Source organism: Podarcis filfolensis (genome assembly GCF_964270895.1).
Source record: "Podarcis filfolensis genome assembly, chromosome: 14".
NCBI lineage: Eukaryota > Metazoa > Chordata > Lepidosauria > Squamata > Lacertidae > Podarcis > Podarcis filfolensis.
Window position 1 is genome coordinate 6,278,031 of NC_139616.1, and position 26,925 is coordinate 6,304,955.

At 45.8% G+C, this 26,925-nt stretch overlaps 1 protein-coding gene across 2 annotated transcripts in view; it reads left to right on the top strand.

The window, feature by feature from the left end:
• Positions 1–26,223, top strand: part of PRTG (protogenin) — a 78,519-nt gene extending 52,296 nt beyond the window's left edge. The window contains exons 12-20 of one of the 2 annotated variants that reach the window (XM_083586281.1): positions 12,334–12,429; positions 12,824–13,010; positions 14,429–14,556; positions 15,004–15,174; positions 16,035–16,220; positions 18,062–18,182; positions 19,025–19,190; positions 19,748–19,849; positions 20,579–26,223. In XM_083586281.1, coding sequence (XP_083442407.1) covers positions 12,334–12,429; positions 12,824–13,010; positions 14,429–14,556; positions 15,004–15,174; positions 16,035–16,220; positions 18,062–18,182; positions 19,025–19,190; positions 19,748–19,849; positions 20,579–20,932 — 1,511 coding nt within the window. In that variant the 3' untranslated portion in view covers positions 20,933–26,223. The remainder of the gene's footprint in view (positions 1–12,333; positions 12,430–12,823; positions 13,011–14,428; positions 14,557–15,003; positions 15,175–16,034; positions 16,221–18,061; positions 18,183–19,024; positions 19,191–19,747; positions 19,850–20,578) is intronic. The other variant, XM_083586282.1, reaches the window with a different exon arrangement.
• The last annotated feature ends 702 nt before the right edge of the window (positions 26,224–26,925 follow it).

The window sequence follows — 26,925 nt, forward strand, 5'->3', positions numbered from 1 at the left end:
TGGGAAGATGAAGATTCCCAACCATAGAAGCTCCATTCCTTCTGCCTTTCAAGGTCTGCTCACATCTTCATGGAATGGGGTGCAAATACTCTAGTAATAGGGCGATGGGGAGGTAGAGATGCGAGATTGGTGATTGTGGGTCTGCTCCTCAGTTGACAGGCAAGGAGGCAGCAGCTTGGCTTGGCGGCCGCCCTTTTGAACTAGCAAAGCAAGGACTCATCCACACATGCTTGTTTAATCCTTGAGGACTGGCATGTGTGAGTGAGCCCCCTTTGTAGATAAAGATCTACACGTGGGCAAATGAAAAGAGCTGTCTGGATGAAAAAGTTGGGACCCTGTCAATACAGTGCCCCCTGTAGCTGTGCCCAAATAATTGAGATTTTGTGCAAGGCATTTTTGCATTTGAGTACATGTTTCGGTTGTCTTAAAAACAAAATGGAACAACCAAGTGTGACTGTGGTTTTTCTTTCTTTTGCTTGGGATATGTGGCCAAACTGTTGGGGTTGACTTGGGTCTTTGGTTTTGTGGCGGCAAGCAAAACTAAGAATCACTTCAGGGTCTGTTCCATGCAGGAATTTGCATATATTTAATTCCATCTGCAATGGATGCAATCATGGGGCAGGCTGAAATGTTAAGCCCATGCTAGGGAGTAACTTTATTTTTTATTTAATTCATGTTAAAATATTGTGTACCACTTTTCATTTAAAAAGCTCAAAGCAGTTTACAATATACATTGCCTCCCCAATTAATAGCAATAAATAAGAACAATTGAAACATCCAGTTAACACCTATTTTCAGCAATTACAGCAGCCCAGACACAAAAAGAACTCCGTATCAACAGTCAGGAGGCAGCCTAGTAAAGAGAAAGATCTTTAAATGTCTGCAACACCACCACATCTTTGCCAGTCCCATTGAATTCAGTGGACCTTGCTTCAGCGTGTGTAGGGTAGCATTACAAATGTGTTTGTTAAAAGTGCATCTGTGATGCTGAAAAACCGTCCACCAAGCTTTCCAAATGGCCCTGTAATGAAAATGACACACTTCTAGGCTATTACTGAATTAAGTAGCAAACAATATATTGCCCCTCAGTACTTTGGAATCATTTGCAGCTCCTTGCAAGGAGGAAAAGAAAAGTTGTTTTCCGTTCCCCTTGAAAAGACTTATTTGCATTTGTAGTTGTAGATATGAAGGGCCTTATTCCTGGGTGTTTTTGCTTGTGAAGCCCAATAAACAGAGAATTAAACTATGTTGCCCAGAGATAAGTCCCATCCTTTTCAGTCCTGATTTGAAAAGCAGTGGCTTTTGAAGAAGGCTTAGAGGGAACTCGGGTCCTGTTCAAGGAAATTAAATCAACATTGTCTATTAATCATACCGTGTGTCAACCCCCACCCCCTCCCGGTGAATGTGAGGGACCATTAGATGTGTGAGGTCTCTAAAGATCTGACCAAGTCAAATGGGAAGAGGGTTTCAAGAAAAGGGAAAAAAGAGGCCGCCATTAGCACATGAAAGAGAGTTTGGAGTGAAAAGAACAAGAGAGAGAGAGAGAGAGAGAGAGAGAGAGAGTGCGCGCGCTCTACCTGGGTGTGGGTGTCTGTTTTTAACTTTGTTTAGTTAACAGAAATCACAATACTCAAAGAGTAAAGTCCAATGACAGTTTTCAATCAAATGTTGCTGCTCTCCAGGAACTGATGCATAATCTCATGAAACATTCCGCATTTGGGAGGCTGAGGCTAAGAAGCCAGATTTTTTGATGCAAACCTTTTAGTCCCCACAACCCAACACATGCCTCCTCTCTGAGTACAGTGGTACCTCGGGTTAAGTACTTAAATCGTTCTGGAGGTCCGTTCTTAACCTGAAACTGTTCTTAACCTGAAGCACCACTTTAGCTAATGGGGCCTCCTGCTGCTGCCGCGCTGCCGGAGCACGATTTCTGTTCTTATCCTGAAGCAAAGTTCTTAACCTGAGGTACTATTTCTGGGTTACCGGAGTCTGTAACCTGAAGCGTATGTAACCTGAAGCGTATGTAACCCAAGGCACCACTGTATGTGTGTGTGCGTGGCCATAAATGTATATTCTTCCCCTGTTTACCCCCTTCTTCTGTTCCTAACTCCCTCACCCCTAAAGTCTCCATCCGGGTAACCTGTTGAGACCCACGGTGGAGCCAAGCCAAGAGTAGGTCGAGCCAGAGTCATCTTCCGCGCTGTCTCACCCCCACCCACATGCTCTTGCAATCCATGCATGCCTTTGATTTGATTCTCTTGCAACGCACACATTCCAGCCATCCATTTTCTCTCTTACACATACACCCCCCGCACACATGCACAGTACTCTGCACCATCCATTCACCACAGAAGTGCTTTCTCACACACATACCCCCCTCTCTCACCCACCCACCCCTCTTCCCTCCTCAGCTGCCTCCCTTTCAGCTTAGAGTGTAAGCCCCTCTGGGCAGAGACCTGCTCCTCTTGCAGTGTGTAAAGGACTTAGCCCTATTATAGGAACAAATAATTGCTTGGGGCAGCAAACGTCCCCCCGAGGCACAATCCTTAGAAATTATCCTGCACAACCTTCTTTGCAATGAACACGAATGTGCAAAAGCTCTTTCCTTCAGGCTTTACAATACTGTATTTGTGCAAGAGAACAATGCTGAGCTGCTTTGAGGGGTTTGCGTGACCAAAGCAATGCCCTTTCCAACTCCCTATAATGCCTGGGCCACCAGAACCCTTGTCTTTTTGTGGGAGCTCTGTGCAAAAGATGCAGCATTGCATCTTCTTAGGAGAGTATGTGTGAGGGGCTCAATTTCTTTGACACACTCTGAAGTTTGGTGCATGTTGCTTCTTTGCTTTCCAGTCCTTGGCAGGGGATTGGGCAGGCAAACATGGGCATAGCCAAGATTTATTTTGGAGGGGCAGGTATTTTTGTGGGGGGGGGTCCAGAACCAAGTTATCTGTGATGCAGTTGATAAGTTCAGTATTTTTATTTATTTACTTGATTTGAGGGGGGCAGCTGCCCCCCTGACATGCAGGCAAAGCAGCCCCTGTACCATATTGTGTGGACAATGGAGACTCTTTAAGAGTACAGTGGTACCTTGTGTTACGGCTGGGATCCGTACCAGAGGCCCGTCCGCAACATGAAATGCCCACAACTCGAAGCGCTGTGTCTGCGCGACGAGCGGTGCAATTTGACGCTTCTGCGCATACACGAGCGGCGAAACCCAGAAGTAACCCGTTCTGGTACTTCCAGGTTGCTGTGGGACATAATGCGAAAGGACGCAACATGAAGCGGATGCAACACGAGGTATGGCTGTAATAAAACGCTGCTATGGCCTGGAACTAGGTGTGTGCAGTGCAGCTGAAAGGCACTAAGACTGTGGGTTGCATGAGGACGTTCCATCCACCTTGGCAACTGCCCATAAAAACTAGGCCAGAGTAAGACTAGGATGATGTCAGAAGACTCCAGGGGTCCTATTTGTTGACAGATTTTGAGGGTGAGCTGTGAGATTATTTGGGCTCTGGGTGTGAAAGCCAACATGGCCAATGGCCAGGGGTGTTTGGAACTGTTACATGTCAAGGGCCACAGGTGCCCCACCCCTGAATATTGAGCCAGGTGGGCCAATTGGTCTGACACCGTTTGCAACTTTCTGTTTAGCTGGGTTTTCTTGGTGGAAAATCTGCTGTGCATTGTCCCAAGGGGAATTCTAGGGTTACAATCCTGTGGTGTCAGGAAGAGTGTCTTCCTTCTCTTGTCTGTGTGTTCAAAATGGACTAATGGCATCTGGGGCACTGAAGCATCCGGATGGGCTGGCTTGTACAAATCCACATGCCACATCCATTTGCCCATCCATCCTTTTTATCCTTCTAATGCAGCAAATTGCTTTATAGGTAATAGGTGAAGCATGTCGTCCCCCCAGAGCAGGACTGAAACAGCAAGTGCCTTTGTAGGCTGTCTGCCTGATCTGCAGCCCAGAACGCCTGGAAGGGCCGGGCTTCTTGGCAAGAGTCTTCAGCCTGCAGATGGCTTTGCAATGAAAGCTTGCTCCTTGCTGCAGTGCAAGGAATGATAGATGGTGTTTTCATTTTGCTGCTCCAAGGGGTCAAAGTGCCATCAAGGGCTCATGACAGCCCAACAGAGAAATGTTAGTTCTGAAAGGAAATTTATTTCATAGCTCTAGGGGAAGTTTTGGGGGCCCTGAATGGATTCTCTCAGTCAGTGTGTAAAAATGTATTATTGTTCATAAGATAACGCTGTGTGCCCTGTGCTTGACTGTAGGTGTTGCTGTGTGACAGCCACTAAAACAGATGCTAAAACAAATTTTGTAGCATCTTCTCATGGTTGCTGTTGAGAAGCTTTTTAGAGGGATTATCTCAGTCAGAGGATGAATGAAGAGCCCATGAATTATTTCTGCTCTTTCTTTATCTGTGGAGTCCTGGAAAGCTGGTCTCCTGTTCTCTGGAATTCACTTAGAATCATAGAATTCTAGAGTTGGAAGGGACCCTGAGGGTCATCTAGTCCAACCCCTGCAATGCAGGAATCTCAGCTAAAGCATCCATGACAGGTGGCCACCCAACCTCTGCTTAAAAACCTCCCAACAAAGAAAAGTCCACTACCTTCCGAGGGAGACTGTTCCACTGCCAAACAGCTTTTACTGTCTGAAAGTTCTTCCTGTTGTTTACTGAGAATCTCCTTTCTTGTAATTTGAACCCATTGCTTCAGGTCCTACCTTCTGGAGCAAGCGGAAAACAAGCTTGCTCCATCTCCTATGTAACCACTGTTCAGATGGCTATCATATCACCTCTCAGTCTTTTCTCCAGGCTAAACATACCCAACTCCTTCAACCATTCCTCATCAGGCTTGGTTTCCAGATACTTTATCATCCTGGTCATTTGCCTGGCTAATCTGGGGGAAGAAGCTGCTTTGTCCCCACTTTTCAGGCAAGGCCACCGTGGGGTTCCAATGCACCAACACACTTGCTGAGGTCTTTCTGTGAACAAAGAGCTGTGCTCTGGGCATGGCAAACTCATATGGTGCAGGTGTGCTTTGGGTGGCAAGGACATGATGCTTTCCTGAGCTGTAAACAGGGGTCAGCAAACTTTTTCAGCAGGGGGCTGGTCCACTGTCCCTCAGACGTTGTGGGGGGCCGGACTTTATTTTTTGGGGAAAAATGAACGAATTCCTATGCCCCACAAATAACCCAGAGATGCATTTTAAATAAAGGGACAGATTCTACTCATTTAAAACATGCTGATTCCTGGACCGTCTGCAGGCTGGATTTAGAAGGCAATTGGGCCAAATCCGGCCCCTGGGCCTTAGTTTGCCTACCCATGGCTTAAGTGATCCAGTGTGCTCCTTTCAGGTGGCTAGTTTGATTATCATGTGCAGTCGGGTTCTGCAGATAATTTCCTTTACAGTCATACCTCGGGTTGAAGTAGCTTCGGGTTGAGTGTTTTCGGGTTGCGCTCCGTGGCGACCTGGAAGTAACGGAACGTGTTACTTCTGGGTTTCGCTGCTCGCGCATGCGCAGACGCTCAAAATGACGTCACATGCATGCACAGAAGCGGCGAATCGCGACCCTTGCACTCGCAGACGTGGGTTGCGTTCGCTTCAGGATGCGAATGGGGCTCCGGAATGGATCCCGTTCGCATCCAGAGGTACCACTGTACCAGCTTCCTGTTGGAAGTATCCTGCTGCATGATATTGCTATAGACGCACACCTCCAGACATTTATTTATTTTATTTTTTATGCAAAAGGTGGGTGGGTGAAACAAGACTCAATGTCTTGCCTGCCCCCCTGCTGCAAGGCAGCTTTTTCAGCTATTACATGTTGATGGGGTTTTGTGACGGAAAAGTCACCCACATAACACAGGCCTAAAATGTGTTTTTCCCTGATTGTGGAGACTGGCCAGGAGTCCAGGGGCTCCTCCCCTCCCCCCTCCTTCCTGAGGTGGCCTCCTTTTCTCTGTAATTCCATTTAAATGATTGTTGTCTACGAGGTGAGTTTTAGGGGCCATCGTCTCATCTTACAAAGCAGAGCCAGTGAACTGTGCTCAATCCTTTGGGCAGCAACAAAAGGGAGGAAGGGCTCCTGGCAGCGAGAGCGAGTGCAAGATTAGAGGATGGCAATAAGAAGATGCCAGAAGCCTGCTGCAAAGTCAGATTTTTTAAGGCAAACCCAAATTGCCTTTCTCAGGCAAGCCATCATTTAGATTTGGACTCAGAACTATGGCAAGAGCTTCCAGATGCCCAGGCAAAGTTTGTCTGCCTGTCTCTGCTTGTCATTAGCTCAGCAGCACTCATGTTCCTTTGGTGCAGGAGCCCCTGGAAGTGGAGCAATGGCTATAAAATAATAATAATAATAATAATAATAATAATAATAATAATAATAATAATATTTACTCACCCATCAATCGATGGTCCCAGGGCAGGTCACATTAAAATACAACATTAAAAATAGTTTATTAAAACACAATCACAAAAGTAAGGTGGGTCCTAAAAATATACCTCTCAAGTGTCAAAAGCCAGGGTAAAGAGGTGTGTCTTCAGCATTCTCCAGAAGCTGTACAATGAAGGTTCCAGGTGCACCTCTGTGGTGGGAGGGAGTTCCACAGCTTAGGGGCCACCACAGAGAAGGCCCTTTCCTGGGCTACCACACACACACATGCTTATGCCTACACCTACGCTTCTGAGGGTGGAAGGACTAAGAAGAGAGCACACTTTGGCAATCTCTGCACCCAAGAGGGTCTGTAGGGAAGGAGGCATTCTTTCAGATATTTCTAATCTGTCAGTTCAGACCTTATGTGAGCCAGTTAGTGCACACACAGCTGGCAAAGCTGCTTCAGACCATGACTTCTGATTCTGCTTAGCTGGCTGGCTGGCTGCAAACCATAGTTAACCAATTCAGACATCAACCAAACCATAGTTACCACTAGTGGTGGTTTGACATAATGCTTGGACAAAGCCGATATTCCTGGGGCTCTACCCCACTCCTCACCCCCCCAATGCATGCCTTTATATATTTTAGCTTTTGAGCTGTGTTGCTGACCCCCAACTTCCCATCCCTGATCTCACCACCACACCTGTTTTAAGAAAGCTGATTGCAACTTCAGAAGGACAGCTAAAATTAAAATAAAATAAAATAAAATAAAATAAAATAAACTTCTACCTCAAGTGGAATTGCCATGCAGGGTCTTCATTCATCTGTTTTCATCCCTCTCCACACACACACACACACACACACACACACACACACACACAGGCCTTGCTGCCCCAGGGAGGCCTCTCTTCTCCCCCCCCCCTCCTTTTTCCAGGGATGTGGACAGTAAGAGCAGTGATGTTTTTACTGCCAGCCCACTGGGGTGGGGGGCAGTGAGGTGATGTTTGTCCGGAGGCCCCTTCAAGGGAGCAGAGGCAAGTCACCAGAGAATTGGCGTCTTTAGATTTTGACAGATAAGCAGGAAAAGGCAGCAGCCAACATGGACTCTTCCATCTGGTTTCTAGCAACCTGGGGTTTTATGCAGTTACTTAGTTTGTGGAAGAGATAGCAGAGATTGGAGGCCCCCCCCCCCACCAGTCACCTTTCAGCTGGAGTGTAAACCACTGTGGTTGCCTGAAGTGTTAGCATGCCTCTATATTTTTTTTTATTTAAGAGACCTCTTGTAATATTAGTTAGGTGTGACCTAATGGTTAGAGTGGATTGTAGCCTGGGAGACCAGGGTTTGAATCCTCACTCAGCCAGTCGACGCTCTCTCAGCCCAGTGCCTCTCAAACTTGGGTCCCCAGCTGCTGTTGGACTACAACTCCCATCATCCCTGACCGCTGGTCCTGCTAGCTAAGGATGATGGGAGCTGTAGTCCCAACAGCAGCTGGGGACCCAAATTTGAGAAACACTTTCCTAGCCTAAACCTACCTCACAGGGTTGTTGTGAGGATGAAATAGGGAGGGGGCGAACTATGCATGCCACCTTGAGCTCCTTGGAGGAAAAGGGTGGTATATGGAAATAAATTAATGGAAATAAATTAATGAAATAAATGAACCAACACTGAAACTCTGCATCAGTTACAATATTTACAAGCACGTATTTGACTTAACTAGCCAGTCTTCTTTGATCCTTCACAGAAGTGATGCATTGATGAGCTGCTCCCCCCCCTATCAGTGATGAGAGGAAGTAATTTTGGAAAGGGCCCCTCTCCCCTCTCCCTGCCTCCCCCTCCTCTTGCTCTGAACAGCCTCCTCAGCTCTTGCAGCAAACCTGGCTGCCTCCTCCTTTATTTATGCCTTGAACTCACAACGCCTTTGCTTATTCTCGTAATCGGTTTCTGGTGTATTTACATTTCTGTGCTTCAGACGTGCATTTCTAAGGATCGGGTTACTCTCTCTCTGGGCCGGCTGTTCCCACCCTTCCCCCCTTCCCCAATTCCCCCGGACCTCTGTTGCTTGGAGCAGACTCTGGCGAGTCCCAGATCCCATGTCAAAGGCCACGACCCAGATGTCAGAGCAGCCCTTTCTGCTGGCCTCCTCTTGAATGATTATCTGGAGTTTATTGTGTTGGAGGGGATGGGATTGGGGGCAGCCCAGTCACCCCAGCAAGGCTCTGCAGCCGGACTGCAGCTCAACAATGGAACGGGGAGTTTCACAGAAGCACAAAAGATTAAATTAAAGTTGGACATTTGGCCAGAGAGGTGTGTGCCTTAGAACGCCCCCTGGGCAACCCATAATTCTTCCTGTTTCTTGTTAAGGAGCATTTTTTAAAAACCACAGCAAGCTAACCTGAAAAATTTCCTGGGCGAAACTTTCATCAAGTCAGTTTGGCTGAGATTTAAGAGTAAACTGCTGACTTGACGTCCCTGCTGCAACAAGGCCTCCAACGGATTTTCTGTTGGATCTCATATTTTCAGGTCAGAAGCAATATAATGTCCCGTGGCACAGCTTAATATGTGATCACATTTTTTTTAAAAAAAAGAAAGACTGTTTCCCCTCCCAAGGCTTTAACAACAACAACAACAACAACATCAACACACATATCCAATTTATTATGAAATGTTATCTTTGTCTTCTTGCTCACCCCCACATCCCCTTTGCTTTCTCAAACCTTCATCTGTAATGAATGAGAGGCTTCAGGGAGGGGTGAGGGGTGGATTCTCTGCTCTGAAAGAAGAGAAAAGCCACTCTTGCTCCTGACCTCGGATTCCTTCTTAATTTTATCTAGCCCTGACCTGTTGGCTCAGTTCTGCCGTCTTTGGAGACTCACAAACATGTAGCAGCTGAAAAAAACAATGGCAGGGTTTTTTTGGGATTGCAGCATTGCACTTCTGTGACCTCCATGTAAACAGATGCTTTTCTGCAAAACTTTTGCCAGGACAACCCCCCCCCCAAAAAAAAAACTCACAAAACTTGCTGTGACCATCCACAACAGGACCCTCTCTCCAGCCTCTGATTCAGGACCAGCAAGAGAGAATGGATCTGCCTTGTGTTTCCAACATAGCCAATTTGGTGTCTGTCTGTCTCTGTTTGTTTGTTTGTCTTTTGCTTCATGTATAGTTGTGGGAAATGAATTCTGCCCTCTTTTTGTCCTTGCTGGCAACCAGGGAACCTTCTGTGAAACGTGGCTTTAAAGGCATGAGGGTGATTCCTGTGTGCAAAAGACTGGCAAGGATTTGAACACTTTCATCCAAAAATTCTCCAATAGTTGCACAGAGATTTAAAACCAATTATTGGGGAGGGCAAGAAACTTTGTCAGAAGGAGACCCAGTTAGTTAGGAAAGAGGCCATACCTTTTTTTTTTAATGAAAAGGAGCACAATGGTCTCCTCCTTCTGTCAATTATATGGCACTGGGCATATTTAGGGCAGCCACCTCATTTTGTTGACGGATAGATGTGGAGAACATCAGGCCTACAGGCCAAATACAGGCTTCCTTATCTAGCCCTCAGGGTTCCCACTGGGCCCCACACACCCAGCCTTGCTCTGTGCCTCCCTCAGGTGCTTTGGCCTGGCTGGAAAGGCGAGAATCACATCTGTTGCCATGCCCACTTTTTGCCCCTGCCTCGCGAAGGTTCCCCACCAAGGAAGGTGGCACTCAGGCTGAAAAAGTTCCCCTACCATCTACTTTAATAGCTTTGTGGTAGACAGAAGTCCAACCAATGCAGCTTCTTCTGCTTTTACATGCAGAGGTCATAGAAAGCTACATCTCTTGCATAGCCTGGCACACACCTCTTCAGGGTTCTGCTGGGAAAGCATGGAGGCAGCTCTGTGCTGACTGATGTAGCAGCAGCAAACTGAAGCGGCACCTCATAGCATCATGCCCATCTTCCTCTGAAAGGCCAGGGGGCTGTGGCGGTGGGAGAGTCTGTCTCATTGCCTTTTATTTTGGGGAGGCTGAAACCTTCAGAACAGCTGGACTTAACACCAGGGCTGGATTAAAGATCCAGTGCCAAGTCTGGACAGACTCGCTTGCCCTTTCTGTTTCACTTAATCCATTCTGTTCCAGCGTTTGGGTAGGTCCCCTGTAAGTGGAGACAGTCTTGCCTTGATTTTGTTGAACCCATGAATTTGGGGAGCTTGAATTGCTTCTGCCACCATCATACAAGACGTTTGTGCTCATCAGTCAGAAGTGTGGCTGGAGACACGATGTTAACCTCCAATTCACATCCCTTCCCCTTGCTGATTATTTGGGATTGTTCTGTGGTATCAAAATCTCTTCAGGAATGGCTTTTCCATTTTGTGCCTTTCACTGCATCTTTGAGGATTAGCGAAGGAAGGAAGGAGCTGGTGCTGGATTTCATTAGAATAGATTTTTTGACATTTGCCTCTTGCCATTTCCCCCCAGCTCTTTCTATGGGGGTTGGGGGTGCAGCCTGCAGTTTTGCCTAAACCCGAGGGTGGGGAGCCTAAAGAGTGTCTTCCTCCTTCGGGGAAAGTGCAGGAGCCCCCTCTGGTGTCTTGCTGCAGAACGACATCACCTCCAGATGCTTGTAGATCAAAGGACCATTTTGGAGGAGGGAAGCAGACAAAGGGGGGCGAAGTATAAAAGAACAGGAGGCGCACACTGCTGAAAGGGGGCGGGGAGTTCTTTGTCATATCCTCCTCCAAAAACACAACTTAGATATTGGCACACTGTCTTGCCTGTTGAAGACCTTCAACTGCAGATATGTTTCGCTAAAAGTTTTGTTAAAGCTGAAATCACTGCAAGCACCAGAACTTCTTATTTATTTATTTATTGTATTTTTATCCCACCCTTCCTCCAAGGCACTCAGAACCCCATCCCATAGTTACCCTCCCCTGTAAGGTAGGTCAGGCTAGGAGTTCGTGACTGCCCTGAAGTCCCATAGAGAGCTTCATGGCAGAGCAGGAATTTGAACCCGCATCTCCCCAGGGCTTAGGCTGATGACCCAACACGAGGATGGAGAGACAGTGGCAACCCAGCCAGGTGGACGGGGAATAATAATAATAATAATAATAATAATAATAATAATACATTGTCACATTGTTCTGGCTGGGGATGAAGGGAGTTGGAGTTCCCCACCGCTCCTCTAGCTACTCCACCAAGCTGTCCTTCACCTGATGGGTCACACCTGCTCATCCGAAAGCTGCCAAGGGCCACAGCTCAGTGGCAGAACAGCTGTCTCACATGGAGAAGGCCCCACCATCAGAGACGGTGGGCTAGCCGCCTGCCGGGGCAGGGCAAACATCCCTGGGGGTGGGGCAGCGATGTCGTCACCGCCAGGGATGACACCCGGGATGGGCTGCACCTACCACACACCCCTTCCTCCACCGGTGCCCACCACCTGTCTCCTGCTGGCCTAGGTAGGGCTAGGAAAGGCTTTCTTCCAGAAGCCCCAGAGAACTGTCGCCGCCAGTAGGTGGGTGTAGACAACTCTGATTTGGGGGACCAAAGGATGGATACTGCGTAAGGCAGCCTTCTATGCAACTCCTGGTGTGATAGTGAGGCCTCTCTTACTCTTTCTGCCGGTAGCACTTGTAGCAATGGGTACACAAACTTGCTGTCATTTGTTACGCAAATAGCACCTGTAAGTGCATAGGGCGCTTCATATGCAGACCTCTTCCTATGCCACTGAGCCTGCCCTTAAATACAAAAGGGCAAGGAAGGAGTTGGGGCAGCCGTGATGGTCATGGTGTCAGCATGCAGGGGAGCTTCTTTGGCCATAGATGTGCCCCTCCCAATATGTCATCATGGAAGAGATTAAATGAAGGGCATCTTTCAGTGAGGCACCTGCGCCCTGTAGAGTTCAGTGTCTTGAGCTGTCTGAGTCCAGTGAGGAAGAATCTGAGTGGGTCTTCCTGGGTCTCAGTTGATTAATTAAATATTCTTATCTCTGCAGATCCCAGAAGGAAGTACCATGTCAGACTCCTGGCCTACAACAGTGTGGAAGAAGGCTACCAGGCAGATCAGACGGTCAGCACTCCTGGATGTGTCTGTAAGTGTTGAATTGTTTTATGGAAATCACCAGCTGTGGTTCTCTTTTATGGATATAGGGATTGCTGTTCGTTTTCTGCAATCCCTCTAACTGCTTTTGGTATTAGGTCGATATTGTGAAGTCTGTGCCTATGGGGAAAGGGCTTTTAAAAAATGTGTCGAGTCCATGGTATATGTTCCAATGGACTGAGAGCTTGTTGCCATAAGTTTTGGAGTGATCATAGACTTGTTTGATTTATTAAGACTCTTTAGTGGCTGGAGGTCTTAAGCCCTCACACTGACTGCTATGAGTCCTTGCACAAGATGGGATATTAGTCTAGTTTTCAAACTCTCCCTATCATTACTAGCCGCTTGCGACTCACGTTCCTTGTTGCCTCTTCTCCTGTTTTCCACAGCTGTCCGTGACCGAATGGTCCTGCCTCCACCACCACCTCACCACCTTTATGCCAAAGCAAACACCTCTTCTTCCATCTACCTGCACTGGGGACGACCTGCATTCACCTCTGCACAAATCATTAACTACACTCTCCGCTGCAACCCTGTAGGGCTACAGAATGCCTCTCTGGTCCTCTACCTCCAGACGTGCGTATCATCCGTTTTGATAATTATACTTGCCCCCATTCCCTTCAGATAGTTCGTGGTTCTTTTAATTGGCATTTTTATGGAACATCTAGGATTGCAAAGCCAGTCAAGCCCCCAGATCTGCTCCAGGGCAAGTTCATTTTGGGGCCCGTTTGTATTCAGTTTGTCTCAACTTGGTTAAATTGGGCTGCTCTTCCTCCTCTTCGTCAGCCACAGTCCTTGGGTGATACCATAAGATATAAATTCTGGGATTTGCTACCATAAGATGGCTTTAGACAAATTCATGTATAAGACAACCAGTCTCTCCATTTGTCAAAGGCAGTAAGTACATCTGATTGCCAGTTGCTGGGACTCACAAGTGGGGATTGTGCGGTTGCTCCAGCTCTCAAGGTACTGCTTTCAGGCTTCCTCCCTGGTTGGCCACTGTGGGAACAGGATATTGGACTAGATAGGCTTTGGGCCTGATCCATCATCCAGGCTCTCTTTAGTCAATGTGTGATTTGGAAAGTGGCCTCTTTTGCTATAAAAGCTTCAAGCTCAGGAAAATATAACCTGGAGTTAGTTTCAGTTAACGGTTATGGAGACCCCAATCGTTAAGGGTATAAGCTTATTCTGACATGAATTTCTCCTTTTCAAAAAGGTTTTGAAAACAACACAATATAAAATTTTGTTTTACTTTTTATGTGTATGGGTGGAGGTTTAATATGTATTTTTTGGGGGGGTAGTGGTCTTGATACAACAGGCTGTGGAATTTATCAATAAATTAAATTACAGTATATTTAATCAAAGCATTCCCCCCCACAAGGGAACGCTAAAAAAACTTTGAAAAAATAATTATTTAGTAATGCCCTTATTCAGATATTAGGCTTTTTAAGGGCAATATCTTTTCTAGACTATTTTCAGTTCAATTTCCAAAGTCTTCCTGCCTCTGACTCCATTGTTTACAAACGCCACATATGAGGTCACAGCGATGAGGCCATGATCTACCCACTTGGCAATGCCTAGTGAACTTAGAGACCTGCCTGTTACGTTTTTTTATCAATTAGAGAATGCTAGCCTCTTCAAGGCCATGTGATATATGGCCAGTCATGGGACATTTCCTGGAGAGGCCACATAGACCAGACATGTCATTGTTCATGTTAGGGCAGTAATGAGAGTGAACTGGAAATGCAGATCCTGTTTGTAGGTGTTCAGGTTCTGCAATCGAGGGCAGGTGTTGCTTTCTTGATGGGCCAGAAGATGGAGTCCTCCTTCTCAAGTGTTATATTTCAGCCATCCTGTAGAAACATTAGAATACCTCTTTAAGTTTCACATTTTCTGGGTTTTGCAGAAGGGAGCAGGGTCAGGTCACTTTGGTGGAAAACGGATCAGCCACTCGTGGTATTAAATTTTGCTTTCTTGTGTTTCTATGTTTACAGCTCAGAAACTCATATGATGGTTCAGGGACTGGAGCCAAGTACTAAGTATGAGTTTGCGGTTCGGCTACATGTGGATCAGCTCTCAAGCCCTTGGAGTCCTGTGGTCTACCACACGACGCTTCCAGAAGGTGAGGGTGACATTGTAAAGAAATGCTCATGTCATCATGCACTGGGTTACTGGCCAGCAGCCCCAGTTCTCTTTGACCTGCTGGGCAATGGACACAATCCCCATGCAAAGGATGTCTTTGTGTACATTTTGCCAATGTTGATCACCTGCCATGGTATGTTTGGATGTGGGTGGATGCCAGGTGCTACAAACCCTTTGGGTATCTTGTTCCCAAGCAATGAATTTCAGGGTGGTGGCTCTGGACATCAAAGGGGGAAACAAAAATGACAATTTAAGCTGAGGGCACATTTGCGTCCATGGGAGAGGATTCCTCAGTTGGCATCTAGAAGTTTAGTTACATTGCAAGCAATTTTGGGGACCTTCCAGTGTGTTTGGACAGGGGGGTTTCAAGGCAAGGGCTTGCTGATTTGTTTGCCTCCCAGTAATTCTGTGTGGCTTTCCCCCCCAGCACCAGCTGGTCCTCCGCTGGGAGTGAAGGCAACTCTGATAGAGGAAGACACAGCCTTGGTTTCCTGGAAGCCTCCCGGTGGGCTTGGCACTGTCATATCACGCTACACAATCCTCTATGCATCAAGGAAAGCTTGGATCGCTGGCGAGTGGCAAGTCCTGCACCGGGAAGGTGAGTGAGTGACTGTGGCAAGGTGGCTGTGGAGAGCTTGTTCCCAGCGTTATCCAGGTAAATCTAAACTTGCTGTTTCTGCTAAATGCTACCAGCCCTGTTAAGCAGGGCTCGCCTCCTGGGTAATAGACTGTCTGATAGAATCCAGAGTTTCACCTTGAACTTTGTTGCAAAAGTTGCTTCCTCCACTCAGATATCAGAAGAGAAAAGGGAGCAAGCCAGCCTCCCTTGTGTGCTTCAGCTAGGCAGCAATATTTAAACCTAGCACCCACAACTCTGCTGGAAACACAGAGGATGCTCCTGGAATGAGGGCTGGTTGCTCAGCTAGATTTTTCTTCTGCCTGCCTGGTTTGTGGTAGAGGAGGAGAAAGGAGGTGGGGCTGAGAAGATTCTTCTTCTTGAAGAAGAACTATTAAGAGACTTTTGGACTATTAATTGGTTTAGAAATTCTTTTAAAGAAAGAGATTAAACATTTATGAGATTAAACGTTTAGAGGACTACAAGTTGACCATCCTTTTTCTAGATTCAGATTATAAACGACCGGGTCCAACTCAACAGCATGTTCGTGTAGAAAGTGAGGAATTCTTATACTGATAAGCAAGTTGAGGCCATCATCTCTATTCTGGTCTACCCTACTACTTAGCTTTTCTGGATCAGCTCTCCAGCTGATGTTGGACTCAAAACTCCCACTGGTCCTAGCCAGTGCAGGCAGGGTTCCTGGGGATATACTCCAGCAGCAGCTGAAGGGCACCAGGGTCCAGATAAAGTCAGATGGGTCTGTCCGGCTCTCAGGGAACATGATATGGTCAGCTATATCCCAATTCAATCTTCCTGCCTTGTTTTGTCTCCCTCCCTTATAGGAACTATAACAATGGCTTTGCTGGAGAACCTGATGGCAGGAAACATCTACCTCATTAAAATAGCTGCATCCAATGAAGTGGGGGAAGGGCCTTTCTCCAACGTGGTGGAACTTGCTGTCCTACCAAAGGAAGCATCGGAATCAAACCAAAGACCCAAACGCTTGGATTCGGCAGACGCTGACACAGGTGAGTGCAAAAAATTTGTGACACTCACCTAGTCAGATCTTAGAACACCAGGTCTTCAAGTTATCATGATTAACATTTACAGTCTCTTCACACATTCTTTACTATTGTTGTTGCTGTTATAATACATTTTTAAGATTACATTCTGTCACAGCGTTTTCTCAGAATGGTTTACAGTAGCTCTCAAAGCAGTGTAAATATGAATCCTAAAATACAATTTAAAACCACAGCAATGAAAACAATACCTCAGCTCTGGTCTCTTTGGTAACCTAAACGTGGTTGCCAAAAGCCTGGGAAAACAGAAAATGTCTTTGCAACATTGAATCCTTCCAACAGTGAGGGAAGGACTAGTGACAGGGTCTGTTCCTCTCCACCCCCACCTGCAAATAATAATAATAATAATAATAATAATAATAATAATAATTTTTATTTATACCCCGCCCTCCCCAGCCAAGGCCAGGCTCAGAGCGGCTTACAAGCAATAATAAAAACAAGTTGAATGATTACAACTTAAAAACAAAAATTAAAATACAGCATTAAAATATTGAAACATTAAAATATTAAAATGCAGCCTCATCGCAGGAGGAGAAGGAAAAGAAAAAAGAAAGAGAGGGAGGGAATCAAATTGGCTCCAAGCCAAAGGCCAGGCGGAACAACTCTGTCTTACAGGCCCTGCGGAAAGAAATCAGATCCTGCAGGGCCCTGGTCTCATGAGGAAGTCTGAAGCCCATGACCTTTGAGACAGTACACTTACTTTCATGCTGTGGACATGCGTGCTCTTCTGCTTAGAGAAGCTTACCTGAGATGTGTCTGGATTTGCAGTACATGTGATTTATTTTACTTATACGTGATTCTTCTGCATGATGTGAAACAGGCTGCCTGTTTCAAGAGTCACTATAATGTTACACTGGGGGTGGGAGGGAAATGTGTGTAGATTGTTATGTGTTAAGATTGCCTCATATTGTGAATCTACAGTTGAGTGGCAAAAAAGGACAGACACACAGTCTTCCCACCTTCTCCTCCACACACCTCAAATACTTTCCTAAGTAAAATCACACTTGAAGGGAGCCTTAGCTGGAAAGAGCAGCTATGAAGCTACCTTAAATCAAGGCTTCTGCAAATGTCAAACCTGCAGGGACAAAGAGTAGCTCCTGGGGAATTCCCCCACCCCACTGACTTCAGTAAGAAATCCTTGGAGACCCACAGTTTGCACAACCAAACATGGCACCTTGGAGGCACCTGGTTCCTCTATTTGTTTGTGGCTCTCAGAGTGGCTGACAAAAATCTGTGTTAAAACACTCCCTGCAGTCGGGCTTACAGTCTAAAATGACATTTTTAAAAATTCATTTGTTTATTATTTGATTTATGCCCCCAGTTTACCATAAGAATAAAACATATGATATATAAAAGCTAAAACACAGATTAAAACATCAGAACAGTATTGCATGATGACACACAAGGAAAAAGTAGGGAGGTGGGTTGCTCCTGCTGATGTTTGTAAAGTGAGAGTTGAGAGCAGTAATTTCTCAGTGATGGCTGTGGGGAGTGTGTATGCCTTTTTCAAGGTCAGTGAGGGGAGGAGCCCAGGGAGGGTTCCAAGGGCCGGATAGAGAGTGCTGCATGTGGCCCCCGGGCCTCATCTTGCCTGGGAACTGGGTACTTGTTCATTGGGCACCTTTGTATGGAAAGCAGGCTGTTAGAGCCTGGCCCAGTTAGTTTCCTCAGGATTCCCTGATGTCCGTAGTTGATGCTTCTTGTGTTTTCAGTTGCAAGGGGTGCCCAGAAATTGTGCTGCAAAAGGGGCACGCAAATGATAGACCTGGGTGTTGCTTTCTTCCTTGCAGCTAATTCCGGCTATTACCAGCTGGACCAGAAGTCGATGACAGGCATAATTGCAGGTGTCTGCATTGCCCTGACGTGCATCTTGATCTGCATCCTCATCTTGATCTATCGCAGCAAAGCCAGGTAAGCTTGGAGGGGGCAGCTAGGTGCTTCCAAAGTGGTACCATTGAAGCACCCACAGAAATGAGGGTCCGGTAAGGTTGGGGGGACCTTGGACACTTCTCACTTGGAGCAATTCAGTATTGTGACAGCAGTGGGCTCCTAGCCTCAGGCCCTGAGTGGAATCTGTGGGAGGGGAAGCCTGAAGCCCATGACCTTTGAAACAGTACACTTGCTTGCATGCTGTGGACATGTGTGCTCTTCTGCTTAGAGAAGCTTACCTGAGATGTGTCTGGATTTGCAGTACAAAACTGTTTTGCTTACATACCCCAGGTCTTAAAACTCCTGGGATCTGGAGCCAGAATATACACAAGCTGAACAGTCAAGTATGGCAGCTTTTGGCAGGCTGGCCCATTTCAGGCTGTGGTTGGAGATGGAGTGAGGATCACCTGTTCAAATGCTGAAAAACAAATACTGTAGTTTAGGGTGGAAGAAGGCAAGGGTAGAACCTTGTAGGGAGTGTTGTGGTTTTGTTTTGTATTGTATTTACTGGGGAACTTTGTAAATATTGAAGCACATGAACACACCCAGACACCTGCAATCTAAAGTCCAGTGCCAGATGAATCCCAGAGAGTTTGGTTCCATTCATAAATCACTGCAGTCGGTTGCTTTTAAGAGGGCTGGGAAATCTTTGGCTCTGCAGATGTTATTGGCCTCCAACTCCCATCATCCAGCAACATCTGGAGGGCCAAAGAATCCTCTCTCCTGATCTAACGGGATGTAGGCACACAAGATCGAAAGGAATTTGCCTCAGCCTAGCCTGCTTGTCTTAAGTCTCACTTTCCTTCCTGCTCCACACTGAACAGGAAAACGTCAGCCCCCAAAAGCATCCATCAAGCGTCCCACCAGCACTCTCACAGCAGCATCTCTTCCATGGGTGCCAATGAGGTGGGCAAGAGCATAGAAGACCTTGCTGAGAATGAGGAATCTCTACAGCCAATGATGGCGGGAAGCAGCTTCCTGGATGCCAAGGTACAACGGCCTGACTTTTCTGGGCTCCTGCTGCCTTCACTTTCTTTGCTTTTGATTGTTTATTCAGAAAATTTACACAGCAGCAGCATGTCAAGGCTACCTTCAAGAGCACAAAGCTCACTGTTTCTTGCTTCCAGTCTGCATCCACCTCATTAAAATAGCCTCTTTCCTTAGAAACATGTGGTCTAAAATTACAGCCCCACAAGTGCTCTTTACTTTTGACTCTGCTGTAGTCTAAATGTCCTCTCAACGGAAATCAAGCAGACTTTTGTGGGTGTTTGGGGGGAAGGGGTTGAATGCAAGAATTTGCAAGGTTTCAAACACAGTCCTATGCATGTTTACTCAGGAGTAAGTCCCACTGTGTTCAGTTGGGCTAACACCTAGGTAAGTGTGCATAGTATTGCAATTTAAGCCAATCTGCTTCCAAGGGAGAGCAGAAATTGCTGGAGTTAATATTTTTTGTAAAGTTTTAGAGTTGAGTTGTGAGGACCTTGTTTTAATTTCAGCCAAATCCTTTTTCCATTGAGTAACTTAAGGTTTCCTCCCCTATCTCTTAGGGTGGTACCAATCTAATCATAAACAGCTATGGGCCAATTGCAAAGAAGAGTTCCAGGAAATGGCTCTTTTTTCAAGACTCTAAGAGAGTGAAGTCAGAAGAGGTAAGAGAAGGACTGGGCGTATTCTGCCTCCTGGCCTCTTCAGGCCTGAGAGTGGCTCTGAATTTCTGCCTTGATATCTTGTGTTGGGGCATTTAGTGAAGTGAACTAATCACAAGGGCAATCCTCAAATCTCATATAGCTCAAGAGCTTCTCTTTCCTTTGGCTGGAGACAGGGTTGGCTCAAGATAATTTGCTGCTTGATGCAAAGCGCCTCATGGCAGCTCTCCCCATCCTGTGTGCCGAATCAGACTTGGTTGGCAGTTGAATCTTACCTCAACGTGGCATACTGTATTTGCACCACACCTGAGGTCCCGGGGAGGCTGTGTGGCACATGGGGCTGTGTTTTCCCACACCTTGCAGCCAATCCCCATTTTCCAGCATCTGCCACCTGAGGTTAAGACCTCATGGTAGGACCAGCCCTAGTCAGAGAAGAAGTTGCTCTTTGCAGTTTATTTCAGTCTCCAGCTTGCCCTACTATGAGGTAGTGAATCAGGAAGGTATTTCCAACTGACTTCAAAAGATAGGCATGGTTTGGGAGAGAAATGGCCTCGTGAGCCAGTTTGGACCCCCAGAAGGCCAAAATTGGCCATGTGTTTCCTACTCCAGATCTCAGTGTTCACCTTATACCGGCAGAGTTTTTGGGTGTTGCCTGTATTCTATTTTGGTCTATTCTGCCTTAGAGGCACCTTTATTTTTGTGTGATGCTTTTCCTCCCTGTGTTTATTCCAGACCCAGAGATGTTTTACAAAAGCAGTGTGTTTGTATCAGTCGGGCACTGCCGTCCTCATTGGCAAAGATGCCTCCCCAGAGCAAAAGCCGAACTACCAGGCTGCGTACAGCATCGTTGCTGACACAGAGCATTCAGCAAACAGTGAAGAAAGCCACGAAACCGGTGATTCTGGAAGGTTCTCTCATGAGTCCAACGAAGAACTTCACCTCTCTGTGGGCATCAGTGCTACTCCAGTGACCCCCGATTCCTTTGCAGGCAGTGCCCCCGTGTGTCCGCTCCCGAGTGCCTCTGAAGAGCCTCCTGACCAAAGTCCGCCGCCACTTCTCCAGCTGCCGCCTGCAGGACAAAACTGAGCCTGTCCACCAGAGCGGCGTCTGTATGTCTGTGTCTGTATGTCTGTGTGTGTCTGTTCAAAGGACAATGAACAAAGAGCCAAAGCTTTAAGTGGGAACCCTGAGTGGCCAACAGGCAATCCCGCAATTCTGTCGACCATTTTTGTTTTTTTAAGAAATGTGTTAAAACTCACGCTTTTTGAATGTTCAGTGCTCAACAATGTGAAAGGAAAGTACGGATTTCTGAGTAGAGCGAAGAAGAGAAGTTTTTATATATCTATATATCTATATATCTATCACTGGAGCAAAGGTGATCCCTTTGCTTGAATATCTACCTCAGTTTGCCGGGTGGCATTACCTCATGTTTTTTTGTGTTGAGAGTTGGTCTCGGCTACATAACTGACGATAACTTCCTAGTAGTCCCATGTATTTTCCCTCCATTTTATGTGTAGGGTGTGAATGTGTGTGTGTGATCCAAAGGAGTTGTGTCGGCAGGTGAGCAGGGATGTTCAGCTGAAGCTCTGGCTTTGAGGAAAAGGCGGGGCGGGGGGAGCCTCTCCATGGGGCAGGAGCAGAGGACCAGGGCCAGACTGGCATCTGGAAGGAGGGACTCTGACTGCAGCCTTTTCTGCCAAACCCCCTAGAAGGTTGCCTAGCGAGGGACCCCAGGCTCTTATGACTGCTTCACAAGAGGCCAGGGCCTGTTGAGTTGTTTTGCCTTCAGGGCTGCAGCCCTGGGAGGGGGCCAGTAAAAGCCAGCCCCTGAGCTCCCAAATACTGAACTGCTTTCCTTTTGAGACTTGAGGGTCACAGCTCCTTCCTCATTCCCCCAACCTGCCTCAGACAGTGCCTTCTTCTTCTGATCACATCAGCCGAGCATTTTTTGGTCAGGATATGCTGTGGTGAATCGCTCGGGCCCAGCCGTTATTCCCTATTCCTTGACTTGCGCCCATCAGGCAGGTAATGCTAAAAAGGGAGTGTTTCCTCATGCTTCAGAGCAATGGTGCCTTTCACTATATAGATATCTTATGAAATCACTGTTTTGCCTTATGCCTTTTTTAGTATTCATGAAGTTGCTTCAGAGAACAGAAAGATGCCTTAAATGTGCTCTGCAGGTTGTGGGGTGCAAAGGGTCTCAAGTGCTCAGAAACTCTTCCCATAGGTCTGTTTCTGGCCAGTCCTGAGCTCCCCAACCCTGCTCAGGGCTCCTTGCTTCAGATTCAGATGCTGTGATTCTTGCATTACAGGGGGTTGGACCACATCCCTGCCAACTCTATAATTCTATGATTCTATGAAAAGCGTTAGGTCCTTCCACAGGCCAGCTTGAGCTCTGCTGAGGCCTCTCTTAGAACAAAGGAGCCAGAGACTGAGCTGAACAGCTTCTCAGAAGAGGGGGGCACCTGTTGCTGCCACCTCATACCCACACAACTCCTGTTTTATACTACCTCCTTTTAAAGTTATTCTAGTATTATTGTTTTCCCGTACTCAGGGCGCAGTTTGTTACTTTTTAAGCTGTCTTGCAGCAATGTGAGGCAAACTGACAGGGTATTGTGTATTATTTTGTTTTTAAGTTTGGGAGAGAATGCGAGAGAGTGAATGAGAAAGCAAGTGAGAGAGAGAGAGAGGGCTATATTCACCAAAGTTGGGAGCCAGTCAATAGAGATCTCCCCCTCCTCTCCCCCAATCAGAATTAATTTCTTTTTCCAAAGAATGCAATACTGGCAATTAACTTCCCAGGGCAATTCCTGGTTCTGTTGCGGACAGCAAAAAAATGTCCACTTGTGCCATATTAAGATGGGAGCCAGTATGCAGGTATATTTGGGGAAGAGGAGGGGGAACTAACAAATCTCTCCCCACCTACCCTTTTTCATTTTTCTTTGGTGAATTGGCCTCTGTAGATCTTTAGAATGCAGGTGTATGTTTGCTAGCGCTGTACCAGACAAGACCTGTTCACCTTTCACAATTTTCTTGACGCAAAGGCTTTAAAGATGATAATAATCTTGTACCAAAGAATTTTCTGTAGAAAAGAGAAAAAAGCTGCATATTTTCCAAAAAAAATAATGGTAATTGAGCTAGTTAAAACTATAGGTTTGCATACATTTTATTACCTAAGTAGTTACTAACCAAAAGGAGGAGAGAACCAAACGAGAAGGGGCCTCTATGGACTGTAGGAGTTTATGGTCCAAATTAGTTCTACAATGTTAACTATCTTTATTGCTACAAAAGACAGCCTTTAAAGAAAATTGAAATAAGACCTTTTCAGCATATAAAATCTCCAAAGACTTCCAAGTGTAATTTTGTTTTCCTTTTCTTCAGCAACTAAGCTCTTTTAACAGTCCAGTATTAGATACACTATAATATTTTTAAATGTGTTTTATATATATATATTTACTTGCTGAAGAAAAAGAAACTTGTCTCACCAAAGATTTTATTTTTGGTCTCATTGGACAAAGCTGTGTCGGGCACAGTGGGGAGTGCGCTGCTTGAAGCCAGGAGACAAAAGATGGCACGGTTCATGCCGTGAAACTCCTGGCATCCTTGGCGAGCCTCTTAGCAATGGCTGATATGCCAAGGTAACCATTTTCTTCTCCCAAAGACTTGTTTGCTGTGAAGTACTGACACTTTTTTTCCTGATGCTGTTGGGTGACGCCAATAGATCCCCCTCCTCCGCAGTTTCATGCCAAAGACCCATCAAGCTCCACGGCTGCTCTGGGAATAATCAAGAGGAGCAGGTGCGGCTGTGGGAACCGTAGTAGATGGTGGCTGCCATTGTTGGGCCCTTAGGCTGGAAGATGCTTCGTGATCTCTCTTGCCCTGAGCATTTTAGACTGGGATAAGGTTGCGATAGCTTTCAAGTTACACGGGACTCTGTGAGGCCTCACAAAGAGCTCTGTGAAAATTAAAAGTCTGCCTGCATTTGTGTGGGCACATCTTGGCTCATCTGAGTAAAGATACTACTTTTACCTCACATGTGTCTTCTACTGGAATTCTTGTCAGTCAGACAGCGGGTTAATTGCCTCAGTTTCCAAAGATATCCAGTTAACTAAAGAAAGTGGCTTTATCCACAAGGTGATCTGCCAGTAAAGAAATAGCTTTTATTCAAGTACTACTTAGCAGCAAATGAAGAAAAAAACCAAAGATATTTAAGGTTACCTCAGTATAGAGGCATGATGTGTTAGGTAGGTCTCTTTGCCTTTTTTTTTTTTTGAGTTAGCATTATATTATAAAGTGTCCCTCCAGCCTGCATCCAGAGAGGCGCTTAGCACTTGCTTTGCCTTTGAATCACCATATGGCAAAACCAAGGATAATTCTACACCCTTCTTTATCCCAGGGTGTGATGGCTGTGGGAGCAGCTTCCGCTGCTGAGTCCTAGAAGGGGTTGTAAGCCAGCCATCTTCTAAGAACAACTCTTTCTTGGGGCTCTCCTTTATCACAGAAGTTATCTTCTTCTAGAATGTGAATTTCCTTGGCCTTTAAAAATGTCCAAAGGATAGCTGAGTAAAACTGTCATTTCCTTTACCTCTGACGAGCCAACAGAGAACCATTTTTGATCCCAGTGTGATCTGATTTGGGTGGAAATGAGGCTATCTGGAAAGTGCATGTTCTGGAGCAGTCCCATTGGTTTCAATGCTAAGACACCGAAAGAGTGGCCCCAGGGGGCATAAGCGGTGTGCTGAGCCATGGGTGCTTGCCCCCAATGGCAGCCTCATGACCATGTGGCAATAATGCTGATGCCATGATGTCCAGGGAGCAGGCTTTGCGCTTGTCATTCTTACCTCTGGTATTTGTGAGCAAAATGCGCAGGCAGAATTTTATCTAGTTTGGTGATGACTGTCCACAGACCCCAAGTTCTGGAGGTGGGAAGACTCCCTCCCTTGTGTAGTGGCCAATTTTTCCAAATATGTATTAGAGGATGAGCATAGGTCCAGATTATGTATTTTCACTGTCATGTCAACCCAAAAGCCAGGGCTGGCGTAAGGAGCGTGTGTATGTGTGCAATCTTTAGGTCTTTAAGGAAGCTGGCGTGATTTGAAAAGCCTGCCTGGCTCATGTCTGGGATGCTGATCTCTCTTGAGTCTCAAGTGCATTTGGTGTACTGTGAGAATCCGCCACTGGGCCAAGTGCAAGAATTTTCTAAAGACACATCTACCCAACCTCTGCACTGGCGTGATTTCTGGTAAAGTTAGAAAATTTAAAGCATTTCCCTGTGACAGCTTTACAAATTTGTTCCTTTTAGTTATTCTACCACTTAAGATTAAATAACAGCTGCTGGATATGAATATGCCTTTGCTCTGTGTACACAGTCCCTTTGACAAGCTGGGGCCGAACCAGGAAGCCTTTGATTGACCTTTAGTTTATCTTTTTTTCTGAACCAGGAAACTGTGGTTACCAGCTTTGGAACCAACTAGGATGTTAACACAGCTTCAAACCATGGTTTAGAATCCTGTCTTATTCCAAAGCTGATAACCATAGTTTCCCAGTTTGGATAAAACAGGAAACAGTGGTTAATTGAAGACTTCCAAGTTTGCTAGCTAGGAGCAAAGGAGCTGCATTCATGGGCAAACACTCAATCATTAGCTTTTTAAGCCAAGATATGGCCAAGCAGACGCAGCTACACTCCCACTATAAAACATCTTGCTCAAACCAGATCCACAAATTTGAATCTGATCTGAACATGATTTGGACCCAGTAGGAATTTGTTGTTTTTCCTCCTGTCTTTTGTGCACATACACACTCCTTAAACCCACCTTGTGCTTTTGGTAAAAGGCTTGCTCATGAAACCTAGGCTTTTAAAAAACAAAAATATTTTTTGTTTCTGTTGTATTTTTAAATATGTGAATGAACTGCAAGTGCGGGAGTCCAGCTATATTTCTTTTGCGAAGGGTGTTCTGGCTCCCGGCGCTCCTTCTGCTGTTTCTGGTAAGGGCAGCAACAGCTGACTGGCAAATGGAGGACAAAGCTGAATTATATTAATTTTATATTTGACTCAGGGGATCAGCTCTGTGAATTCCATTGCATGAGGGCAGCTGGTGTTTGCCTTGATAATGAATGTACCTTTTTCAATGTATTTTTTAATGTTTTGTTTAATAATGTGGATTTTTTTAAAACGAAATTCTTTTTTTAAAAATAGCATTATAGTGAATGTTAAACCTTGGTGTGTTTCTCCTCTTCCCCACCCCTCAGGCTTGTTCTTATACTAGCACAAATGTCATGCCAAAAATGAGTAGAAATTTAAATGCCAAAATGTTTATAAAACTGCTGTCTAATACTGATGGATTGCACAGTTTAAATAAAAGTTTCCTTTAGTAAAAGTTTTCCTTTTTTCTTTCAAGGAGTAATTGTCCTTGCAGTTTCTTCGATGGGTCAATACTTTGGGGAGGGGGCTTTGCATGGAGCAAGTGAGGAAGGAAGCTGAAATAAGGACATCAGGACCATTCTTGGGTAGACAAAATAGTCTCTCAGCAGTGTTTCCCCATTCCATCATAAGAATCCATACAAGGAGGAACTCCGCTTTCACATGGTTATGCCCCCTACTTCTTGGCTTTCTCAACAAAGGCCCTTTGAGTATTTTGCACAATTTGGTATGAACGGAGTATTTTTATTTACCAAAAGTTTAGACCATTTTTATAAGCCAATGGTATTCAGACTTTAAAAATATTTATTATGCACTCTTGCAATGAAGCCTCGCCATAGCCAGCACCTCAACCTTCATCTTGAGACACTTCCTGTTTTGGTTTTTCCCCAACAGAAATTTGTGCATAGACACACACATACCCCTTGCTGCTCAGCTACATTATAAGGTCCCTCAAAGGCTGTCCACTCCCATTCACTGCTCACTTTTTCAACAGCGCACTGCACACCTCTTTTAGAATGAGGGTCCTAATTGCCCACTTTGATGACTCGCTTTATTTCTCCTACTTTTGCTTGCATCCCAACCTTTCCTAAGTGGGTGCTCTCACATTTCTCTCTCTGTTCTTCCTGGTCCCAAAAGTGTCGCCTTCAGTTTGTACTTG